This window comes from Monodon monoceros, unplaced genomic scaffold, assembly GCF_005190385.1.
Source record: "Monodon monoceros isolate NGI ecotype Baffin Bay Population unplaced genomic scaffold, NGI_Narwhal_1 Super_Scaffold_10, whole genome shotgun sequence".
Taxonomy (NCBI): domain Eukaryota; kingdom Metazoa; phylum Chordata; class Mammalia; order Artiodactyla; family Monodontidae; genus Monodon; species Monodon monoceros.
In genome coordinates this window covers 43,297,670-43,316,492 of record NW_021703766.1, presented here as the reverse complement: position 1 = coordinate 43,316,492, position 18,823 = coordinate 43,297,670, and the positions used below count along the sequence as shown (strand labels likewise).

At 36.7% G+C, this 18,823-nt stretch overlaps 1 protein-coding gene across 2 annotated transcripts in view; it reads right to left on the bottom strand.

Moving 5' to 3' along the window:
• The window catches only part of LOC114889366 (zinc finger protein 461-like), a 38,169-nt gene that overhangs the window by 4,005 nt on the left and 15,341 nt on the right, over window positions 1-18,823 (bottom strand). For both annotated transcript variants that reach the window (XM_029212615.1, XM_029212605.1), the window contains 2 exons: window positions 10,545-10,671; window positions 9,664-9,759 (listed from right to left, as the gene is read on the bottom strand). In XM_029212615.1, coding sequence (XP_029068448.1) covers window positions 9,664-9,759; window positions 10,545-10,662 — 214 coding nt within the window. In that variant the 5' untranslated portion in view covers window positions 10,663-10,671. The remainder of the gene's footprint in view (window positions 1-9,663; window positions 9,760-10,544; window positions 10,672-18,823) is intronic.

Here is an 18,823-nt window from a genome sequence, read left to right as displayed (position 1 = left end):
GATTCTTATTTTTCAATAGATATCAGCACCACTTACTGAAAAGACCATCCTTTCCCTGACTCTGTGTTATATCAAATGACTTTGTATGTGAGTCATTTTCTCTGTAATCCACTCCAATAAATATTTCAACTCCCATAGCTCTGTTGAAACATTTCTAGCTAAAGTAACTAACAAAATTACTTTACCAAAATCAGTGCTCAAATGCCAGTCAACACTCTATTTGACTCATTAGTAGCATCTGACACAACTGATCAATCCCTTTGCTTCCTGTATACCATATTCTCCTGTTTATCCTCCTACCGCTCTACTTATATTCAGTTCCCCTTAATGAATTCTCCTCCACTTCCTGACCTCTAAATGTTGGAATGTCCCAGAACTCAGGCTCTGGCCAGCCCTCAATCTACACTCTTTCCCTTAATAGCAGTCTGGCTTAAATACCAATAATACAATGCTAAGTCTTAAATTTATACCTCTAAAAATTTTTTTTAATTATGATAAAATACACATAACATAAAATTTACTATCTTACCCACTTTTAAGTGTTTAGTGCAGTAGTGTTAAGTATGTGCACACTGTTGTGCAACCAATCTCCAGAACTTTTTCACCTTGCAGAACTGAAACTCTGTACCCATTAATAACTCCCTATTCTTCCCTCTTCCAGTTCCTGGCAACCACCATTCTACTTTCTGTTTCTATGGATTTGACTACTCTAGATACCTCATATCACTGGAGTCATACGGTATTTGTTGTTGTTTTTCTGAATGTGACTGACTTATTTCACTTAGCATAATGTCCTCAAGGTTCATTCATGTTGCAGCATGTGTCAGGATTACACACACACACACACACACACACACACACACACACACGACCACCACACCACATTTTGTTTCTCCATTTGTTTGTTGATGAAACCTAGATTGCTTCCACCTTTTGGCTACTGTATGTAATGCTGCTAAGAACATGTGTGTACAAGTATCTGTTTAAGTTTAAGTTGGTAATTCTAGTTATAATTTTTTGAGGAACCACCATACTCTTTTCCCACAGTGGCTGAACCATGTTACACTCCCACCAGCACAAGGGTTTCAGTTTCTCCACTGCCTCACCAATACTTATTATACTTGTTTTTTGACTGTAACCATCCTAATGGGTGTGAGGTGATATTTCACTGTGGTTTGGATTTGCATTTCCCCAGTGGCTAGTGATGTTGAGCATAGTTTCATGTGTTTGCTGGTCATTTACATATCTTTTTTGAAGAAATATCTATTCAAGTCCTTTTCTCATTTTTAAAATTGAGTTGGTTTTTTTTTTGTTTTTGGTAGGAGTTCTTTATATATTCTGGATATTAACCCCTGATCAGATACGTGACTTACAAAATATTTTTTCCTATTCCACAGGTTGCATTTTCACTTTATTGTGTCCTTTGATGTCTATACTTCTAGCTTTTATCTTACCCCTAAGCTCCATATTTATCACCTAATTGCCTAGTTGAAATCTTCATGTAAATATATAATAAGTACCTCAACAATAACATGTCCGAAGAGAACTTTCAAATCCCGTTTTTAGATTCATTCATACTCCAGCTTAACCCATCTCAGTAAATGCAACCATCTTTTACCAATAGGTTAAGCCAAAAGCCTAGTTTTTTTCTTCTTACTCAACTTACAGTCTATTAGCAAGCATGGTCAACTTGTTCTTTAATATATATATAATGACATAATCATTTATCAGCACCACTTCTATTACAGTCTAAGCTACCATTGTTATACTACTGCAGTAACTCTCAAATTGGTCTCCTGCTCTCTTTCTTGTTCCACTAAACACATCATATCTTACTGACAACACATAACTTTTGCTCTCAAATGCCTCTAATAGTTTCCCATCACATTTAGGAAAAAAAGATTCTTATAATGCTCTATAAGGTCCTATATCCCCTGGGCTCTCTCTACCCCTCTTACCAAAACGTGTAGGATGCAACTAAAGCCACATTTAGAGGAAAATGTATGGCCTTAAATGCAAATAGAAAAAATAAATTCTTAAAGTGAATCACCTAAACATTTATTTCAAGAAGTTAGAAGAAGAATAGCAAACCGAGACCTCAAAAAGTAGAATAAAGTAAAAAACAAAGATAGGCAGAATAAATAAAACAGAAACAAATATATAATAGGATTTCTGGCAAGACTGGCCAAGAAAAATAGACTACCTTACAGATTAAATGTTAATTACAAAAAAAAAAAATACAATGGAATAACCTGGCAAACACCACCCAAACCAAGTGATCAAAGGTAACAACACTAATAATGGGACAGAATGACATTATGTGCCTCCGTAAATAATACACTGAGAAAGATAGGTCACCAATGCAATAATCCTACCAAAAATGTATAGCCTGAGTTTAATCTGGAAGAACCTACAAATATACTCTAATTGAAGGACATTCTATAAAAGTGGCCAGTATTCTTCAAAAATACCAGCCATAAAATCCAAAGAAAGGCTGAGGAACTTTTCAGATTAAAGTAAAGAGAAATGTAATGTGAGATCCTGAGTCAAGTGAAAAGGACAATATTTGGAAAATTAGTGGAATATAATACAGACAATAAATGAGATAATAGATTTGGATAAATGTAAAATTTCCTGAATTTATGAAATGTAAGAGAATATCCTTGCTCTTAGGGAAGATAACTATTTAGGGTAAAGAGACTTAAATGAAATAATAAGGAAAATATGGCAAAAATCTAGGTGAACAGCATATGGGAGATTTTTTTAGGTTATTTCGCACCTCTTCCATAAGTTTAAAATTAATCCAAAATAAATTTTTATTTCATAAAAGAGAGAAAAGGTACAAATAACCAATCTTAGGAATGAAAAGGGAAATATCATTACAAACAAATGCATCCCCTTATAGAGTTACATTCTACTGGGATAACATCTAATAAATGATTAGTAAATGAATTAGTAAGTCAGATGGCAAAAAAATGCTATAGAAAAATAAAGAGGAAAAGAGATACAAGGTTATAATGGAAGGTTTGAGATATGTGGCAACAATTTTCCTCCAAAAGGAATGGAGACTAAAGGTATCAGCTTTACCTCCTGAGGGGCTGGAAACTAAAGGTCAGGCACATGGGTAGCCAACAAGGAGCCCCAATACAAATTCTGGACAGTAAGGCTCAGGTGAGTTTCTCTATTTGGCAATATGCCCAAATGCATATTGTTACACACAGTTGATGGGAAAAGTTAGCACTGTCCATGACTCCACTGGGAGAGGACAATGGGTAGCTCCACAGTTGGCACTCTCCTAGGCTCTGCCCTATGTACTTCTTCCTTTGGCTAACTTTAATCTGTATCCTTTTGCTGTAATAAACTATAACTGTGAGGATGATAGCTTTCAGTGAGTTCTATGAGTCCTTTCAGTGAATTATCAAACATAAGGGTGGTCTCAGAAACCATTGAAATTGCAATTGATGTCAGAAGTAAGGGAAGACTCCTGTAGACAGCTCCCTCTAATTTTCACATGAGACCATAATAAAATCTAATTATAAAAGAAAGACAACAAGAAAATCTCCAAACACCTCCAAATAACACACTTCTAAATAATCTATGGGTGAAATTACAAGTCTCAAAGAAAAAAAATTTTTTGAAGGATTATAAGGACATGTATATCCTTTATATACATGGATATATATATATATATAATTATATATAGATAATCCATCATAATGATAATAAGAACACCACATATAACTTTACACTCATAACTTTGACTTAGAACGTAGAAGAAATATACCAATTCCTTGAAAATCACAAACTACCAAAACTCAGCCGAGATGAAGTAGGTAATCTGAATAGTCCTATAACTATTATAGAAATGGAATTTATAATTTAAAATAGATCCTGAAAAAGAAATATCCAGGTCCAGATGGTTTCACTGGTAAATTTTACCAAACATTCACATCAATTTCTTCCATGAAATGATGAAAAGGGAACACTTCCCAACTTACTTTATGAGGCCATTATTATTCTTATACCAAAAGCAGGCAAAGGCAGCATGCACACGCACATGTGTGCATGCACGCACACACACACACACACACACACACACACAAAGAGAAAACTACAGGCCAGCATCTCCCATAAACTTAGATGAAAAAATCCTGAATTAAATTTTACCAATCAAATCCAGAAGTGAATAAAAGGAATAATATATCATGACTAAGTGGAATTTTTACAGGTGTGAAAGGCTGATTCTGCATTCAAAAATCAATGTAATCCATCATACCAACAACTAAGAAGAAAAATCACATGATCATATTAACATTCATTAAAAAAAAACTCAGGGCATTAAAAAGAGAGGGGACCTTCCTCAACCTCATAAACATCATATACAAAAAATCTACTGCTAACATAATACTTAATGGCAAAAGACCTTACCCCTGAATGCTTTCCCTCTAAAATTAAGAAAAGAGGCAAGGATGTCCACTATTACCACTCTTATCCAACACAGAACATATTTCTAGCCAACAAAAAGGCAAGAAAAAGAAAGGGCATAGGTTGGAAAAGGAAAAAAAAAAAAGACTCTTTGCAGATTATATGTTTGTCTACAAGAATGAATCTACAAGGAAAAATTAGTACTAGTTAGTATTAGTACTAACTAGTACTAATAAGTGCATTGAGTAACGTCATAGAATACAAGATTAACATACAAAATTGGCCGAATTTCTGCACACTGACAATGACCAAATAGAAACCAAAATAAAAATGCAATACCACTTACAAATGCTCCAAGATTAAAAAAAAGAAATACTTAGGTAAAAAATTAACAAAACATGTACAGATAATATATGATGAAAATTATAAAATGCTAATAAAAGAAATCAAAGGAAAAAATCTTGGAGAAATGCTGTGTTCATGGATTGGAAGACTCAACAGAGTAAAGATGTTAATTCTCTAATTTCATCTATAGGTTTAACATAATTCCTATTTAAATCTCAGCAAGTTTTTTTGTACATAGAGACAAGCTTATTCTAAAATTTATATGCAAAGAAAAAGCCCCCAAGGATAGCCAAAATTTTTTTGGAAAATAATATAGTGGGAAGAATCACTCTTTCCAATATTAAAGCTTACTATATAACTGCTGTAATCAAAAGTATGGTACTAGCAGAGGAGTGGTTACAAAGATCAATGGTACAGAATATAGATCTCAGAAATGGAGCCACACAAATGTGCTCAACTAATTTCTGATAACGGTGAAAAAGTAACTCAATGGAGGAGGGATAACTTGTTGAAAAAAATAGTGATGGAGAACTAGACATCCATAGGCAAAAAGTTAAACCTTGACCTGAAGTCTCACATCTTCTACAAAAAGGTACTCAAAATGGATTACAGATTTAAATGGAAAATGTAAAACTATAAAAGTTCTAGAAAAAAACATAGAAAATCTTTAGGACCTAGGACTAGGTGGTGTTCTTAGACTTAACACCACAAACCAAAACCAAACAAAAAAACAACAAAACCCCCTAACAATTCATAAGATTTAAAAGATGAATAAAGGCTAGACTTCATCAAAATTAAACTTTTCTCTGCAAAAGACAATGTTAAAAGGATTAAAACACAAATTATAGACTTGGAGAAATTATTTCTTTAAGTCACATATCCAACAAAGGCCTATTTATTGGGTTGGCCAAAAAGTTCCTCCGGTTTTTAAGTAAAAATAAAAGACACAGTTTTCATTTTCATCAAGAACTTTTTTGAACAACGTATTCACCGTTTTGTTCCACTACCTTCTGCCATTTTCAGGCAACTTCCTAATTCCATCTTCCCAAAACTTTTTATCTTTTTGAGCAAAGAACTGTTCCAGGTGCCTTTTACAGTCTTCCAGGGAATTGAAATTTTTTCCATTAAGGGAATTTTGTAAAGACTGAAATCAATGGAAATCCGAAGGTGCAATGTCTGGTGAATACGGTGGATGAATCAGAACTTCCCAGCCAAGCTGTAACAGTTTTTGCCTGGTCATCAAAGAAACGTGCAGGGCTTCCCTGATGGAGCAGTGGTTGAGAGTCCACCTGCCGATGCAGGGGACACGGGTTTGTGCCCCGGTCTGGGAAGATCCCACATGCCGCGGAGCGGCTGGGCCCGTGAGCCATGGCCGCTGAGCCTGCGCGTCCGGAGCCTGTGCTCTACAATGGGAGAGGCCACAACAGTGAGAGGCCCGCGTACCGCAAAAAAAAAAAAAAAAAAAAAGAAACATGCAGTCTTGCGTTATCCTGATGAAAGATTATACGTTTTCTGTTGACTAATTCCAGACGGTTTTCATTGAGTGATGCTTTCAGTTGGTCTAATTGGGAGCAGCACTTGTTGGAATTAATCGTTTGGTTTTCCGGAAGGAGCTCATAATAGAGGACTCCCTTCCAATCCCACCATATACACAACATCACCTTTTTGGATAAAGACCGGCCTTTGGTGGTTCACTCTGCTTGCCCCATGATCTCTTCCATTCCACATTATTGTACAGTATATATTTTCCATTGCCCGACACAATTTGTTTTAAAAACAGAACGTTTTCATTACGTTTAAGTAGAGAATCGCATGCGGAAATACGGTCAAGAAGGTTTTTTTCGCTATGTGGAACCCAAACATCAAAGTGATTAACATACCAAGCTGGTGCAAATGATTTTCAACGCTTGATTTGGATATTTTGAGTATGTCGGCTATCTCCCATGTGGTGTAACATTGATTGTTCTCAATTAATGTCTCGATTTGATTGCTATCAATTTTAACTGATCTACCCGACTGCGGAGCATCATCCAGTGTGAAATCTCCAGCACGAAACTTCGCAAACCACTTTTGTTACGTTCGATCAGTCACAGCACCTTCTCTATATACTGCACAAAGCTTTTTTTGCATTTCAGTTGTGTTTTAACTTTTCTGGAAATAATAAGGCATAATATGCCGAAAATGTTGCTTCTTTTCTTCCATCTTCAGTATCAAAATAGCTACACAAAAATTCACCAATTTTGATTTTTTAAAAAAATGTACTCTGATATGACAGGTATCACAATACAATCTAACAAAATTGTTTCGAATGAAGTTAAAGAAAACTAAGTGCACTAGAACCATCTTACAGAAAAAACCGAACTGTTTGGCCAACCCAAAAGAATACATAAAGAACTTTGAAAACTCAACAGCAAAAAAAACCAAACAATCAAATCATAAAATGGGCAATAGACATGAACAGACATTCACTGAAGAGGATACACAGATGGCAAATAAACATGATTTTCTATTAAGGAAATTCAAATAAAAACTATAATGAAATATCATTACCCACCTATCAGAATGGTTAAAATGAAAAACTGATAACACCAAGTGCTAACTAGGATTCAGTGAAATGCATCATTCATACACTGCTAGTGTTTGGCAGTTCCTTTCAAAACTAAAAATGAGCTTACCTTACGACCCAGCAATTGCATACTTGAGCTTTATCCCAGACTTATTTTCAAGTACAAACTTTTACATGAATGTAAGGAATATATATATATATATTTACATATGTATATATATATGTTCCTTACATTCATGTTATACATATATATATATATAAGAAAAAAGCCAATCTCAAAAGGATACATACTTCAGGATTCCATTTATGTAACTTCATGAAATAACATAGTTATATAGATGTAGAATAGATTAATGGTTACCAAGAGTTAGGAATAAGGGAGAAAGGGATGGGTGTAGCTATAAAGAGATAATAGGAGGGAGTCGTGTGGTGATGGTACTATCTATTTCGATTGTTGGAGTGGTGATACAAGGCTATATGTGATAAAACTACACAGAGCTATACATACGCACAGAAACACACATACAAATAAGTGTGTATATAAGTAGTGAAATCTGAGTAACTTCTATGGATTATACCAATGTCAATTTTTCAGTATGATATTGTACTATAGTTGTGTAAGATGTTAACACTGGGAGAGGCTGGAGGAAGGGTACATGGAACTTCCCTGTACATTTCTTTGCAACCTCCTGTGAATCTATAACTATTTCAAGGTAAAAAACTTTTTAAAAGAAACCACCACACCATACATGCAAAAGGAAAGGCCTAGCCAGGTATCAAAAATTAGTAAAAAGAATAACATCTTACATGAAAGCAAAACATTTAGGAAAGTATATATCATTTTTCCATGTTTCACCTCTGTATTAGTTTCTTAGAGTCAACATAACAGTGTACCACAAACTAGGTGGCTTAAAACAACAGAAATATACTCTTTTCATAGCTCTGGAGTACTATGAGTTACAGACATCATCAAAGACCTCTAATTCAGCGGTCCCCAAACTTCTTGGCACCAGAGACTGATTTTGTGGAAGAAAATTTTTCCCCGGGGGCAGTGGGGGATGGTTCAGGCAGTAATGCAAGCGATGGGGAGCGGCAGATGAAGCTTTGCTCACTCTCCCACTGCTCACCTCCTGCTGTGCAGCCTGGTTCCTAACAGGCCGTGGACCAGTACCGGTCCATCAAAAGATGCAATCAACAGAGCTCAACCCCCACAGCCCAGGGGTTGGGGACCCCTGCTCTAACTTGTGGAATGAACCTGCTCTTAGCCTTCAGGACCCTATACTTTCCTAGGGTCCTACTCCTTCCTTTCTAATCATCCCTCTACCATCTCCATCTCCTCAATGTAGTCATTTGCTTTAATTTTCACAATTTCTAATCAATTAATTTTTCCTAAATATTTTATTAGAAAATATATTCATATGTTCTCGATCCACTACTAGATTAAAAATGTCTTTATAACATTTAAAAAATGTATTCTCATCACCTAGCAAAGCAACTTATATGAATTTTTTTAAAAAATTAATACTCTGGGCTTCCCTGGTGGCACAGTGGTTGAGAGTCTGCCTGCCAATGCAGGGGACACGGGTTTGTGCCCCGGTCCGGGAAGATCCCACATGCCATGGAGCGGCTGGGCCCGTGAGCCATGGCCGCTGAGCCTGTGCGTCCAGAGCCTGTGCTCTGCAACGGGAGAGGCCACAGCAGTGAGAGGCCTGCGTACCGCAAAAAAAAAAAAAAAAAAAAGAAAAGAAAATTAATACTCTGTTGATTGCATCTTTTGATGAACAGAAGTTTTTTAAGTTTAATGTACTCCCATTTGTCTATTTTTGCTGTGCCTTGGTATCATAGCCCAGAAATTACTGCCAAATCCAATGTCATGATGTTTTTCCCCTATATTTTCTTCTAGGCGTCTTATAGTTCTGGGTCTTAGATTTAGTTCTTTGATCCACTTTGAGTTAATTTTTGTATATGGCATAAGGAATTTTATTCCTTTGCATGTGGGTATCCAGTTTCCCCAACACCATTTGTTAAGAGTACAGTCCTTTCCCCCATAGAATGGTCTTGGCACTCTTATCTAAAATCATTTTGTCATATATCTGAGGGTTTATTTCTAGACTCTCTATTCTATTCCACTCATCTATATGTCTGTCTTTATGCCAGTACCACATTGTTTGATTACTGTAACACTGCAATAAGTTTTGAATTCAGATTTTCCCTAATTATTCTAATACAACCTTACATTAACCTTATAACCTTAATATAACCAACATTCTTACCAGATGGCCTACTCCTCACAATAACTTTCTGCTTCCTGATTATAGCTCACTCACCTGGGAACTGGTCTCCTATCACTTCCCTCATAACCATCCAGGGCTCCTTCCCTTGCTCCAATGAGGATATCACAGCTGGCTTAGTAATAGAAAGTCCTGGTTATAAGAAAAGAAATGGAGATGAGGTGGAAATGAAAGTATTCAAATACTGTGTTTCAGAATTTATTTTAAAAAACCTATAGGACAAGATGGTACTCGATAAGGTCTAGAGAAGAAAGAAAAGTGAAATTCTCATATACAGGTAAACTCAGGATCATAAGAAACAAAACAAACAAATAGATGGTAAAATGCTATTTAAGTTACATAACCTTTCACTCCTTATTTTCCTTTGAGAACAAAAGGAATTTCCTGAAATACTTATTCTCAGATACTTTTCCATGTTAAATGTAAAGTTCTTAGAATGTAACTTCCAAATGCAAATTGTTTACATTTGTTGCAGTAAATAGAACAGTGTTCATTTGAGCTGTAAATGTAAATGACATTTCTTGACTCAGTCCCTTACTACACTAATTGGGAAGGCTAAAGGGCTTTGCACCCAGGACCCATGTGCTTAGTTTTATCTACACTAGTGCATCAGCACATTTAGCACAGTGCGAGTGAAACAAAAGACAAAGCCTGGTTTCTTTGACTATGTTATGCTTTAATGGTACAGAATTTCAATTCTGCTCCTTAATTTTCAAGGAAGAAAGTCAATTATAAGAAAGGACCAGAGTAAGATGTGAGGATAGAGAAAATGAAGGTGCAACTCCACTTGGCTGTGCTCATTTCTACACAAAGAGAAAATCCATCTAGTTATTTGAAAGGTAGCCCTAAAATTCATAGTGGAGAAAGCAGAAATTCCAAGAAACAGATTCTGAATTATTAGAGGCAGATAACTTTACCCAGTGAAACCAAGTTGCTATAGTTCTCCAACATCACATCTTTGTACAAATTCCGCTGTGCAGGGTTCAGGCATTCCCATTCCTCCTGAGAGACATCTATAGCCACATCTTTGAACATCACCAACCCCTAAAATGACAAATCACAGTACTGTTTTTGAAATTATAAGAAACATTTTTCAAAAGGAAGAAGCACTGCTAAAAGAAGGCACTGCAGGAAAGGGATGGTACAGTGAGTATATAGGCTAAGGCTGGAAGCTTGTATGGGTCAAAAATAAATTTAGTGAGACTAAAGCAGAGTGCCCACATACTCTTAAACAATTCAATTTCTGCACACACATCCTCTAGCATAGGGTGGAAAACTTCTGTTAATCACTCATCTAGAAATTTAGAAAATAAATAGAGGCTCCCAACTAAGTTAAATAGTTGTAAATTTTTCCAAAATTTCTTATGAAAATCTCCATCTTCAGAAAAAGGACCTGATGATTTTTCTTCCTCATTATGACTAAGCATTTTTACTTTTAATGCAAATTCTTTAGTAAACACCCAGTGCAGACTATATTTTCCAAAGATGGACAGAGCACATCTCCCTTTCATAACCTTGATATGCCCCACTCACTAGCAGGCCAGTAGCAGCTTTCAGCCCTGCAGCAAACCATGTCAGGAACTGATCCCACCCACCAGCATGCCGACACCAGATATGGGACCCTCAGCCCCACAACCACCCACTCCAGAACCTGGCTCCACCCACCAGTAGGCCCCACTGCCAGCAGTCTCGTGATCCAGCTCTGCCAACCAGTGCCCATCAGCCTCTGCATAAGAGAGGGCCTGGCAGACAACTGGACCAGGAGCCAGCCACACCAACCAGACTGCCCACAGTAGTCAGCCCACCACAACAGAAGGGCCCACGCAGCCCAAATATGGGGCACCCCTAGACTATATAGCTCTAGTGCCCAGAGGGGAGAGCGCTGCTGGGACATAGAGGACATCTCCTACAAAAGGCCACTTCTCCAAGGTTGGGAAAGGTAACCAATCTATCAGAAACACAGAAATAAAAACAGCCAACTGGGCAAAATGAGGTGACAGAGAAACATCTTCCAAATGAAGGAATAAGATAAAACCCCAGAAGAAGAACTAAGTGAAGTGGAGATAGGCAATCTACCCTATAGAGAGTTCAAGGTAACGATTGTAAAGATGTTCAAAGAATTCAGGAGAAGATTGGATAAACAGTGATAAGCAATAAGTTACATACAAGGGAACTCCCATAAGGCTATTAGCTGACTTTTCAGCAGAAACTCTGCAGTCCAGAAGGGAGTGGCATGATATATTTAAAGTGATGAAAGGAAAAATCCTAACCAAGAGTACTCTACCTGGCAAGGCTTTCATTCAGTTTGATGGAGAGATCAAAATATTTACAAACAAACAAAAGCTAAAAGACTTCGGCACCACCAAACCAGCTTTACAAAAAATGTTTCTCCAAGTGAAAAAGAAAAGGCCACAGCTAGAAACATGAAAATTACAGAAGGAAAAATCTCATCTGTAAAGGCAAATATACAGTAAAGTAGCAAATTAGCCATGAAGCTAGTAGGAAAGTTAAAAGACAAAAGTAGGAAAATAATCTATATCTGCATTAAGTAGTTAAGGGATATATATGCAAAACAAAAAGATGTAAAATATGATAGAAACAGGAAAAGTTGGGGAGGGTGCAAAACATGCAGAGTTGTTAAAATGCGTTTGAACTTGAGAGATGAGTAACCTAAAATAATGAGAGAAAGAGAGAGACAGACAGATGGAGGAAGAAAAAAAGACTGCTATGTACAGTGTGGGGAATATAGTAGATAACTCTGTAATATTCTTCTATGGTGACATACCATAACTAGACTTATCATGGTGATCATTTTGAAAAGTATAAAAATATGAAGTCACTATGTTGTGTAACAGAAGCTAACAGTGTTGTTAGGTCAGTTATACTTCAAAAACAAACAAATTCATAGAGAAAGAGATCAGATTTGCAGTTAACAGAGGCAGGGGGTGGGGAGGGGGATTGGATAAAGGTGGTTAAAAGATACAAACTTCCAGTTATAAGATAAATAAGTACTAGGGATGTAATGTACAACATGATAAATATAATTAACACTGCTGAACGTTATTTATGAAAGCTGTTAAGAGAGTGAATCCTAAGAGTTCCCACAAGAAAAAGAATTTTTTTCTATTTCTTTATTTTTGTATCTACATGAGATGAAGGATTTTACTAACTATTGTGATAATCATTTCATGATGTATGTATGTCAAATCATTATGTTGTACACCTTAAACTTAAACAGTGCTGTATGTAAATTATATCTCAATAAAACTGGAAGAAAAAATGCTGAAAGAAAGCTGTCAGGCTATAATTCTATTTCCAATTAACATCCCTCAAAATGAAGGTGAAATAAAGCTTGGAGTTTTATTTTTGCTGCTGTTGGTTTTTTGTTGTTGTTGTTGTTTTTACGGTATGCGGGCCTCTCACTGTTGTGGCCTCTCCCGTTGCGGAGCACAGGCTCCGGACGCGCAGGCTCAGCAGCCATGGCTCATGGGCCTAGCTGCTCCGCGGCATGTGGGATCTTCCCGGACCGGGGCACCAACCCGTGTCCCTTGCATCGGCAGGCGGACTCTCAACCACTGCACCACCAGGGAAGCCCGTTTTGTTTTTTTGAGAGTAACAAACCTTGCTACAAAAAATGTTGAAGGAAGTTTTTCAAGGTGGAAAAAATTTATACTAAGTAAAAACTTCTATCCACAGAGAAATGAAGAGTGCCAGAAATGATAAATTCGGAGGTAAATAAGAAAGATATTGTTTTCATCTCATAATTTCTTTAAAAGAGAATTGACCATTTAAAGAAAAAAAAAACTGGGAGTTCCCTGGTTGCCTAGTGGTTAGGATTCTGGGCTTTCACTGCCACGGCCCAGGTTCAATCCCTGGTCAGGGAACTGAGATCCTATAAGCTGAGTGGCACACACACCCCCACAAAAAAAGGCAAGAAAGAAAAAAAGAAAAAAAAGCAGGTGTAGTTTAAAAGTATTTAGAAATAAAATATATGATAGCAGTAGTAAAAAAGATGGGAAGGGGAAATGGAAATATCCAGTTTTAAGATTTTTGAGTTATGTATGAAGTTGTATAAAATTATTGGAAGATCTAGTCAGATTTTTTTGTTTTTAAAATCACATTAGAAATCTTAGAACAACCCCCAAAACAATAAACAAAACAAACCAAAAATGGTACAGCTAATAATCCTATAATGGAGATAAATGGAATACTAAAATATACAGGATTAGTCCAAGAGAAGGCAGGAAAATAGGAAAAAAAAAAAAGGAAGAAAGGATAGATGATAAGATGATAGATTAAAACATAATCATTACATTTAATTTACATGGTCTATCTAGAAGTCAGCAAAATTTTTCTGAATAGGGTCAGGTAGTAAATATTTTAGGCTCTGTGGATCATATATAGTCCCTATAACACATTCTTTTTTCTTATTTATAACCCTTCTGAAATGCAAAACCATTCTTAGGTTGAGGACCAGAGAAAAACAGATTGTGGGCTGGATTTAGCCAGCATGCCATAGCTTGCTAAACCCTGTGTAGATACTTGAAGGCAGCGACTGTCAGACTGGGTAAAAAAGTAGAACCAAAGTATATGCTGTTATAAGAGATACACTTAAAATAGGTTAAAATAAAAGGATGGGGCTTCCCTGGTGGCACAGTGGTTGAGAGTCCGCCTGCCGATGCAGGGGACACGGGTTCATGCCCCGGTCCGGGAGGATCCCACATGCTGTGGAACGGCTGGGCCCATGAGCCATGGGCGCTGGGGCTGTGCGTCCAGAGCCTGTGCTCTGCAATGGAAGAGGCCACAGCAGTGAGAGGCCCGTGTACCGCAAAAAATTAAAATTAAAAAAATAAAAAGATGGAAAAAAGATATGCCATGAAGAAAACGGTGAAAGATATGCCATGAAGAAAACGGTAAAAGAAAGTTGAATCAGTTATGTTAATAAAGAGAACAGAATTCAAGACAAAGAATATTACCAAAAGGAACATTTCATGATCAAGGGGTCAATTTGTCAAGAGGATATAGCAATCCTAAATATGTATGCACCTAATAACACAGCTTCAAAATACCATAAAGCAAAAATTGACAGAACTGTAACAGATCCACCATTGTATCTGGAACTTTCAACTGTCCTCTCTCAGTAGTTGATAGACCAAGTGACAAAAAAAAATTAGTAAAGATATAGAAGAGTTGATCACCACTACAAACATTTGACCTAACTGATAAACACTCTACCCAATAGTATAATACCCTTTTTTTTTAATTGCACATTGAACATTCACCAAATTGTCCACATTTTGGGCCATAAGACAAATCTCAATAAATTTAAAAGGATAGAAATTACAGAGTATGTTCCTCGACCATCACAGAATTAAATTAAAAATGAACTATCAGAAAGATCTGGAAAAGTTCCCAAATATTTGGAAGTTAAAGAGCACTCTTGTAAATAACCCATGGGTGAAAGAAGAAAGGGAATTTTAAGCTAGAAAAATAAGAGAAAATTAAATCTAAAATATACAGAACAAAGGAAAGAATAAATAAGATCAGTAATCAGTGAAACAGCAAGGGCAAACTAGAGAGAAAAACCAGTAAAACTAAAAGCTGGTTCTTTGAAAAGACCAATAAAATTGACAGTCTGCTAGTATACTGATCAAGAAAAGAACACATAAATTATCAATATCAGGAATTTAAAAGTGTGCATTACTGTAGATCTGATAGGCATTAAAATGATAATAAGGGAATATTATGAACAACTTTCTGCCAATAAATTTGACATCTAAGTTGAAATAAACTAATTCCCTGAAAGGCACAAATTACTAAACTAATTCAAGAAAAAAAAAAAAACCAAAGCCCTTTATCTATTAAAGAAATTAAAGTCTCCCCATGAAGAAAACTCTAAACTCAGATGGTGTATTAGTTTTCTACTGATGCTGCACATATCACCACAAATGCAGTAGCTTAAAACAACAAATTTATGATCTGTTGGTTAGAAGTCCAACAAGGGTTTTACTAGACTAAATCAAGGTGTTGGCAGGGCTGTGCACCTTTCTGGTAGCTCTAGGAAAGAGTCCATTTCCTCACCTTTTCTAGCTTCTAGAGGTTACTTATGTTCCTTGGCTCATGGCCCACTTCCTCCATCTTCAAAGCCAGTAATGTTGCATTTTTTTAACCGAAGTATGCATATTCCATACTCACATCCTCTTTGGGTTATCTTCAGATAACCCAAGATAATCTCCCCATCTCAAAAGCATTAATTTGGGGGACTTCCCTGGTGACACAGTGGTTAAGAATCCACCTGCCGGATTCAATGCGGGACACAGGTTCAATCCCTGGTCCAGGAAGATCCCACATGCCGCAGAACAGCTAAGCCCGTGTGCCACAACTACTGAACCTGTGCTCTAGAGCCTGCAAGCCACAACTACTGAGCCCACATGCCACAACTACTGAAGCCTGCGTACCTAGAGCCCGTGCTCTGCAACAAGAGAAGCCACCGCAGTGAGCAGCCCGTGCACCGCAACGAAGAGCAGCCACTGCTCGCTTGCTGCAACTAGAGAAAGCCTGCATGCAGCAACGAAGACCCAACACAGCCAAAAATAAATAGATAAATAAATAAATTTATTTTTTTAAAGCATTAATTTAATCATATTTGCAAAGTCTCTTTTGCCACGTAAGGTAACCTATTCAAAGGTTCTAGGATTAGCACGTAGACAGTTTTTTTTTGAGGGGGGCTCATTATTCTGCCTACCACAGATGCTTTTTGCTGGTGAACTCTATCAGACAATTAAGGAATAAATAATACTAATTCTATTAAAAAAAAACTCTTCCAGAAAATAGAGGAGGAGGATGCAAGTCCTGACTTATTTTATAAATAAAGGAGGAATAAAGACATTTTCACATAAAGAAAGCTGAGAAGATTTGTCACTAGAAGATACAAACTACAGGAAATGCTAAGGAAATGTCTTCAAGCCAAAAAGAAATGATATCAAACAGAAATTCAGATCTCAAGAAGAGAGAGCAATTGAAAATGGTGTATATGTGAATAAACAAAATGTATTTGCAAAGAATCAAATACAGTATTTTTTTCAAGAGTCTATTGAATTTCCTTTGTTTCTGTGGATTTTCCCCTTTTCATTTTGTATATGATTCAAAGGTTAGTGATTTAACTTATTGGTTTATCTTATTAGTTATAATTTTTCCTGTTTTGTAACACATGTAATTTTTATCTTTGTAAATCCCTTCCAGATTTCTTTCTACTTATTTTTAACTTACAAATTTTCATTATTTTTTGTTAGAAGCATTTAAATCTATGACTTTTCCCTTAGAGTCCTGCTTTAACTAAATTCCATGGGTTCCAATATGTAGTGCTATCACTGACATGAGACATTTTTCACTTTTTAGATTATATTTCTTCTTTGATTCAGCAGTTACTAAGACAGATTTTATAAACTGCTGGTAAGAATAACAATTTTTCTGATTCTGTAATTAAATTCTAGTTGTATTTCACTGTGTTCAGAGAATATTGTCTACCATTTGTACTTTTTGGGCTTTACTACAGCCTAATATTTTGTCATTTTCTCCTGAATGGTCCATGGATACTTAAAAAATGCATATTCACTACTATTAGCATTTCATGTATATCAATAAGATAGATTTGATGGAGTATGTGATTTAGTACTTCAATATCCTTAACTAAATTTTGTCCACTTGTCTTGACTTTGACTAAGACGGTTAACTAATATCCCCTACTGCTGGCAAGTATCTAGTTCTTCTTCTATCTGCTTTTCTATTTGTTTTTGGAAAGTTGCTGCTGTAATATTTTATATGTAGGTAATTCATAACTATTTTAGCTTCACTTTGAAATTTACACTTTAGAATTATGTAGTGTCCTTCTTTGCCATGTTTTTTTAAAAAAATATATTTATTTTCAACTGTGTCAGGTCTTAGTTGCAGTACGTGGCATCTTTCCTTGCAGTGCATGGGCTCCAGAGTGCATGGGCTCTGTAGTTGTGGTGTGCAGGCTCCAGAGAGCATGGGCTCTGTAGTTGCAGCACACGGGCTCTCTAGTTGTGGCATGGGCTTAGTTGCCCTACAGCATGTGGGATCTTAGTTCCCCAAGCAGGGATGGAATGCGCATCCCCTGCATTGGAAGGCGGATTCTTAACCACTGGACCACCAGGGAAGTCCCTCTTTGCCATGTTTAATGGTGTGATGTGGCCTAAAGTTTAGTATGTTTTCCTTTAGTTTTCATTTGCCTGGTATAATTTGTCCATCCTTTTATTAAACTTTCTGAATCACCGAATCACTTAAGCATCTGATGCAGAGAGTTGAATTTTTCTTTGTGACTCAATCTGAAAGACTTTTTCTCTAATAGGTATGTTAAAACTCATATCCAGGGACTTCCCTGGTGGTGCAGTGGTTAAGAATCCGCCTGCCAATGAAGGGGACATGGGTTCGAGCCCTGGTCTGGGAAGATCCCACATGCCATGGAGCAACTAAGCCCATGAGCCACAACTACTGAGCCTGCACTCTAGAGCCCGTGAGCCACAACTGCTGAGCTCACGTGCCACAACTACTGAAGCCCACGTGCCTAGAGCCCATGTTCCACAAGAGAAGCCACCGCAGTGAGAAGCCCGTGCACTGCAATGAAGAGTAGCGCCACTTGCTGCAACTAGAGAAAGCCTGAGTGCAGCAACAAAGACCCAACGCACCCCAAAATTAAAATTAAAACAAAACAAAGAGAACTCATATACAGTTATTGATTGATAAGACATATATTTGCTCTTTCGTCTTAGTTTTACCATACAATTATTTTGTTCACTACATATACACAGTCATCCCTTGGTATCCACAGGGGATTAGTTCCAGGACCCCCGCAGATACCAAAAGCTGCAGATGCTCAAGTCCCATGTAAAACGGCATAGTATTTGCGTATAACCTACACACATCCTCTCACATGCTTTAACTCATCTCTTGATTACTTATAATACCTAATATAATGTAAATGCTATGTAAATAGTTGCTTGCATGGAGCAAATTCAAGTTTTGCTTTATGGAACTTTCTGGAATTTTTTTTCCTGAAGATTTTCAATCTACAGTTGGTTGAATCCATAGATGTGGGACCCACAGATATGGAGAGTTGACCATATATATATATATATATATATATATATATATATATATATATATATAATGTATA